This window comes from Ipomoea triloba, chromosome 7, assembly GCF_003576645.1.
Source record: "Ipomoea triloba cultivar NCNSP0323 chromosome 7, ASM357664v1".
Classification (NCBI taxonomy): Eukaryota; Viridiplantae; Streptophyta; class Magnoliopsida; order Solanales; family Convolvulaceae; genus Ipomoea; species Ipomoea triloba.
The window spans coordinates 27,553,368-27,559,926 of NC_044922.1; the positions used below are offsets into that span (position 1 = coordinate 27,553,368).

At 36.8% G+C, this 6,559-nt stretch overlaps 1 protein-coding gene across 1 annotated transcript; it reads left to right on the forward strand.

The window, feature by feature from the left end:
• Positions 1 to 320: 320 nt before the first annotated feature.
• Positions 321 to 3,669, forward strand: LOC116025116 (putative late blight resistance protein homolog R1B-16). Its single transcript, XM_031266211.1, has 7 exons — positions 321 to 582; positions 682 to 1,174; positions 1,406 to 2,120; position 2,182; positions 2,296 to 3,215; positions 3,401 to 3,487; positions 3,623 to 3,669. The coding sequence occupies exons 1-6, from the start codon at positions 321 to 323 to the stop codon at positions 3,476 to 3,478; spliced, it is 2,469 nt and encodes an 822-aa protein (XP_031122071.1). The 3' UTR covers positions 3,479 to 3,487; positions 3,623 to 3,669.
• Positions 3,670 to 6,559: the final 2,890 nt, after the last annotated feature.

Here is a 6,559-nt window from a genome sequence, read left to right on the forward strand (position 1 = left end):
TAAAATTAAGAATTTTTTAAGGTCATCAACCCTAGCGGACATTTGGCTCAGTAATCATAAGATTTTAAGTTTGAATTCGAAGGAAGATGTTTATATGTACCGTCTTCTGGGTTTGAGCGGATCGACTATAACAAGTTTCCCCCAAAATGCACATCTAGATAACAACTGCAGACTTTCTCTTAAATCAACAATAAATAAGCAAATTACAGCTTATAATTATATATATATGCAATGGCTGGTGGGTTATTGGCACATCGATCCACTCATTGATTGAGAAAAAAATTCCTGATCTGAATAATTTGAGGGAGAGAGAGAGAGAGATGGCTTGTGTTGCTTTGACATCTCTGATGGCAACAATTAAGCTAGAGTTTCTGCAATCAAATCCAAGGGTTCCTCTTGATGATGAAGGGTTTATATCAATTGAATCTTTGTATGAAAAGCTTTCATCTTTGCAAGCTTTTCTGCAGGAGAAACCCAAGAGTGGCGTTGCAATCAGAGATTTGGAAATGAAGATCAGAGACTTCGCACTAGATGTGGAAGACCGCATAGAAATACAACTAAGCAACTTTCTTCTGGCCAAGAACAAAGAGATTCAAGAAAAAGCAGCTTCTTCTGATGATCTCGGATGCTTGCTAGGCCTTTGTTCGTATCTTTTGTGGTTTAACCCCTCCCTTCCAACCGAAAACGGAGAAGAAGATCAACAACAAACTTCACAGGAACTCCATCAAACCTTGCGAGAAGCAGCGGAAAACGCAGCAGATTTGCTGATGAAAGTTAGCCACAGCATAATAATATGCAATGAAGCAGATCAGCAGGTGGTCAACGAAAGTCAACGACCACCGATTCCTTGTTTAAAACATGTTTCGGCTAATTCGGATACTCCGATGTTTGAGGTGGGCAGAATGGTCGGCCGTGGCCGTGATCATAAGCTGATAATGGACCAACTCGAGAGGCATCCCTTTGATGGACTAAAACTAATCTCAATTGTTGGGATGACCGGCATAGGAAAGACAACTTTAGCTGCAAGTGTCTACAATGATCCAAAAATTGCATCCCTTTTCCAGGTAAAGTTTTGGGTTACTATGTCTGGGAAATACAACAAGAGCCAAATGCTAATGGAGATTCTTCGGACACTAGTCGAGGCAGATGATGAAATTAAAGAGGGAAGCATTCCTGACAACGACAATGATGATGATGATGACCATGATGACTACGATGACGATGATGATGATGACAATGACGATGATGATGATGACGACGACGACAATCATGATGATGATGATGACGACGACGATGATGATGATGATGACGACGACGACGATTATGATGATGATGACAACGACGATGATGAGGAGGAGGACAAGGAGGCAGATGATGAAAATAAAGAGGGAAGCATTCATGATGATGATGATGTAGCAGCTAAGCAGGTATACGACTTCTTGAGTGGTAAGAGGTATCTAATTGTTTTGGATAACTTGTGGAACAATGAAGCTTGGGATGATATCAAACAATGTTTTCCTGAAACATGGATAGGAAGTCGCATAGTGCTAACCACTACGCATTTTAGGAAGGGAAATAATGCTTTCAAATACAGCTATATCCATAACATGGATTTGCTAAATTCAGAAGAAAGTTGGGATTTATTTTGTAATAATCCTTTTCTAGAGCAACATATGGCACCTAAGTTTAAAAAAATTAGGAGCCAAATTGTTGAGAAATGTGAAGGGTTGCCGCACTCAGTTCTTGTAGTTGCAGAACGTCTATCTAAGTGTGACAACATAAAACAAGAATGGAAGAAGGTTGAAAAGGAAATAGAGTTGCTTGGGGTTCTAGATAGCAAGGTACTCACCTTCACTTTCCACCAATTGCCGCAACATTTGAAAGTTTGCTTTCTATATTTTGGGGTTTTTCCAAAACGTAGTGCAATCAAAGTGAAACTACTCATTAGGTTATGGATTAGTGAGGGATTTATTGAGCCATTGAAGCATAAGGAGTTAGAAGATCAAGCTTATGAGTATTTAGAAGAGCTCATTGATAGAAGTCTTATTCTAATTGACAATTGGAGTTTGTCTGGAAAAGTTAAGAATTGTAGGATGCATAGTGCCTTACATAGCTTTTGTGTAAGAGAATCTCAAAAAGAGGGCATTTTTTGTGCTTTAAATACTCTGCAACTTCCACGAGGGTCATTTAGCATGTTTGCAAATTCATGCCGCTGGTTAAGCTTTTACACACATAAATTTGACTATTATGTGTTGTTAAGAGCAAACAACCCTCGCTCCATTTTCTTCTTTCAAGAAGATGCTGAAGTATATGTATCTTTCAAGTTGCTAAGAGTTTTGGCTTTTGTTCCATCTTCATTTCTTCAAAGAGTGCCGGCACGCTTAGAAGATTTAGTTTTTTTGAGATACTTATCTGTTACAGAATGGTTTGAGGGCCTTGATTATGTAGTGTCAACAAATCGAAACTTGCAGACACTTGTTGTTTCTAGTAAAGAATATGAACTTCGAGCTCCTACTCTCCATTTGCCTTCTACAATTTGGGACTCACCGCGATTACAATATCTTGAACTTGACAATTCATATGTCATTGATCCTCCAACCGTTGTTAAAGATAATATGCAAACATTATCTTGGGTGTGTCTAACTCATTGCAGAACAGGAGTATATTCCAAGTTTCCAAACATTAAAAAATTGAAGCTTTTTGCATCTGGCAGCAATTCTACTATTATTTTGGATAATCTTGAACGACTTGAGAGACTAACAATAATTTCAGTTGCATTTGGATGTGTTGTAACCCTTCCAAAACCATCTTTGTTTCCTTCCCAACTAAAGAAGTTGAGGTTGGACGGTACTAACCTTTCAGAGAGGGATTTAATGGTAATTGCCAGGTTGCCTCGACTTGAGATTCTTAAGTTGGAAAATGCCTTCCATGGAAAAGTATGGGAAGTAGAACGAGGAGGATTTAAGCAACTAAAATTCTTGCTTCTTGAAAATAAAACGCTCACGCAATGGAGAGTTGGTGGATGGAGAGTTGGTGGATATTCATTTCAATGTCTTAAGCGCTTAGTCCTAAGATTTTGTTATTGTTTGGAAAAAATCCCTCGATATACATCTAACTGCGAATCAATTGAGTTGGAGCATTGTTGTCCTTCAGTCATTGCTTCAGCAAAATGGTTTCTACAATTTCAACGCTGGAGGGGAAACAAAAATTTTGAGGTTAGAAGCTACGTACAACATTATATGATTCATTCTTACCTTTCAATTTATTTTTCTATTCAATATAATGCTACTTTTCTTTACAAAATCCAATGCTATATATATATATATATATTTCTCCTTCTATCTGATCTCATGCATTATTTCACTTTCTTCATTTTGCATGCATTCTCTTTTTCACATAGATCAAAATCAATGGAGTTAAATATGATGAATCGGAGTGTACACACATAGAAGAGTGTATACCTTCAGATGCTGAATGACAAGGAAAGGTATGGATACTAGAATTGAATCACAAAAATTGGTTACCAAATTTATATTATATTCTTAATATTTAATTTGCATTATCCTATTTATTATGTTCTTTTCCTATTTGGTTTTCTCTCATTATATGTTTTGCATTTAAGAGGATATCTGGGGGGAAAAAATCTCAAGTCGAAGAATCAAATACAAGGAAGAGCTGAAGATGATGACTGCTATGAAACTAATCCAGATTTGAAACATGTTGTACAGGCATATACAAGGGTCTATTCTCATTGTTTAGAAAATTGCTTACCAACTGTCCAAACAGTTGGGTTAGTGAATGGTACTTTTGAATTTTGAGTATATGTTTTCTTATACTTTGTGGATATTGCAGTTTTTGAATTGCATGTGAAAATATTTGGAATATTTGTCAAGTCTCTTGTAATTCACTAATATAAATGTGAAACTATATATGAGAGATGTTGAAATTAATTCTATATCTAAATAATTATTTCAAATGTGGAACTACTTTGTGGATATTAGTAGAAACGCAAACTAATTAAGTGGCTCACGAATTAGCCAAGGCCATCGGAGCTAACACTTCTTGTTCGTTGTGGAGTGATGTTCCATCAGACTTTTTGATTCATTTATTATCCTAATATAATCTTGCTTTTTTGGTTTAAAAAAAAAAAAAAACTAGGTTTTAAATCGGGTATTCCGTAAGTTTTTCTTTGCTTAATGAGTTCTAACCTTTTGAATACGTGTACAGGTTAAAGCATGTGATTAACTCTGGATGTCATAAGGGGTTATCATATTAAAGAAACAACAAATCTTCAATTGGTTGGCAATATTAGATTTAAAATTTAGAATTAGTAATGGTTATTGATTCATGTTCCTAGTCTTTATTCCGTCGTTGTCTATTTTATTGTCTTTCCTACCTTGTTTTCTACCTGCAATTTCGTTTAGTGAAATTCATTCTGATTTACAATTAGTTTTGAACAATTTAAATTATTAAGTCAATTATTTTTAAGTTTATAAATTGCATTGTATCACTTGTCTGTGGGTTCGACCATTGCTTATGTACACAATTACTACAATGATCTGTGCACTTGCAAGAACTTTATTAAAATTGTTCATCAGTAGGGTTGGAACTTGTATTTTGTTAATAAAAGAACTATTACAACAAGCAACAAGGTATAGTCACAATATAACTTGGACTTAGTAGAGTCTAATACTCCCCCCCCCCCCCCGCGCAACAACCTGCTACAGTTTGATCCTTTGTAGAGATGAAATTCACCAAAATCTCACCAGCACTACTTTATCTCGCACTTAGTGAATCAATATCTATATGTTTAGTACGAGCATGAAAGAGATGATTGACACACATGTATGTCGCTTCAAGGTTATCACACCACAAATTAGGACCAGGAATAGAAGTAACACCAGTTCATGCAACAAAGAAACAAGTCAGGTTACCTCAACACAAACATTAGCAAGAACCTTGTATTATGCTTTTGTAGAAGAACGAGCAACTGTTTTTTGCCTTTTACAGACCCAAGAGATTAGATTAGAATCAAGAAAAACAACAAAACCGCTCGTTGACTTTTGATCAGAAGGACAAATAGCCCAATCAGAACCAGAAAAGACATGTAAATCAACATATGAAAGCTGATTCGTTCAAATATAAACCAAGATGCATGGTACCTTTCACATACCTCAGAACCCTTTTTAACTGCACCCAATGTGCTATTGTAGGAGCATGCATCTGTTGACAGCAAAAGAGAGATCAAACCTGGTTACCGTAAGATACTACAGGGCACCACCTAGACTACGAAAATGAGTAGGATCCGAATAAGGGTCATCCGAATCCTCCACATGGCGTGACACCGGAATAGGCGTTGCTAATGGCTTACACTGAGACATGCTAGCACGATGAAGCACATCAGTCATGTATCGCTGTTGAGATAGCAACACACCATCAGCCAACTTTACCACTTCAATTTCAAGAAAGAACCCCGGAGCACCTAGATCACGAATTTTGAAAGCAGTAATAAAAAGTTTGGTCAATGTTGAAACCAGCCTTGTGTCATTCCCCATGAAGAGAATATCATCAACATAAACTAGCAGATAAACTTGCATAGAACCTTGTGAGTAAATGAATAGGGACACATCATTTTTAGAAGCCCAAAAATCAACAAATATCAAGAAAGCCTACAAACAATGAAACTAGATTCGAGGTGCCTGTTTCAATCCATACAGAGAACGTTGCAACAAACAAACGTGATTAGGATAGCTCTAAATTTTCATTTAATAACGCGTTACGGACATCAAGCTGGCGAATAACCCAACCAGAAGACGAAGCTAGAAACAACAAGATATTTGTTTGCAGGTATGTCAGGTTTGACGAAATTGTGCTTCGTTTTGCTTGTAAGTCTATTTTGCAGCCTTCTATGAGGTCCCCCATCGGTGCCTTGGGCCATTTCCTCATTACAGGGTGTTTCAGCCGTGCCTGAACTAGTGGTGCCTACTACGTCTGTTACAATGCCACGGTCCCATTCTGTTTCTGGTGCATGGCTTGTGACTCGGGCTCATGCTATGGTTACTAGGAGCATGTCTCGTGCTGGTGGTGCGCAGGCTGTTCGGTTTCCAAAATGTTGATGTTGATGTCTTGATGGTGGATAATATAAATTATTAATTGATTTTTTTTTTATAAATCATAAAAGTCAACTCAATAATTAAGTAAGTGCACATAATACAACTCAATTGCTTTTTTTTTTTTTCCTCGGACAGTGACAATATTAATGATTTCATGTGCAGCATCAGTGGAGACAGAATTTTACAGGTCAGAGAAATGATTTGGTCATGTTCAAGAAATCAAATTAATAATAAATTAAATATAAAAAGTGGTTGGCGTTATTTGGGAGAAATTAATACCCCTGTGCACTTATGCATTTGAACATCTTCTAGATTGAATTTTCAACACCAAGAGCCCCACACTCGGACCCAATAGAAAGTTAGAAAGAGCACATATAAAACCTTCTAAGGTCAAGAAATGCACATTTAACTCCCGTAAACTATGTGTACTACACATGAAGTAGGTC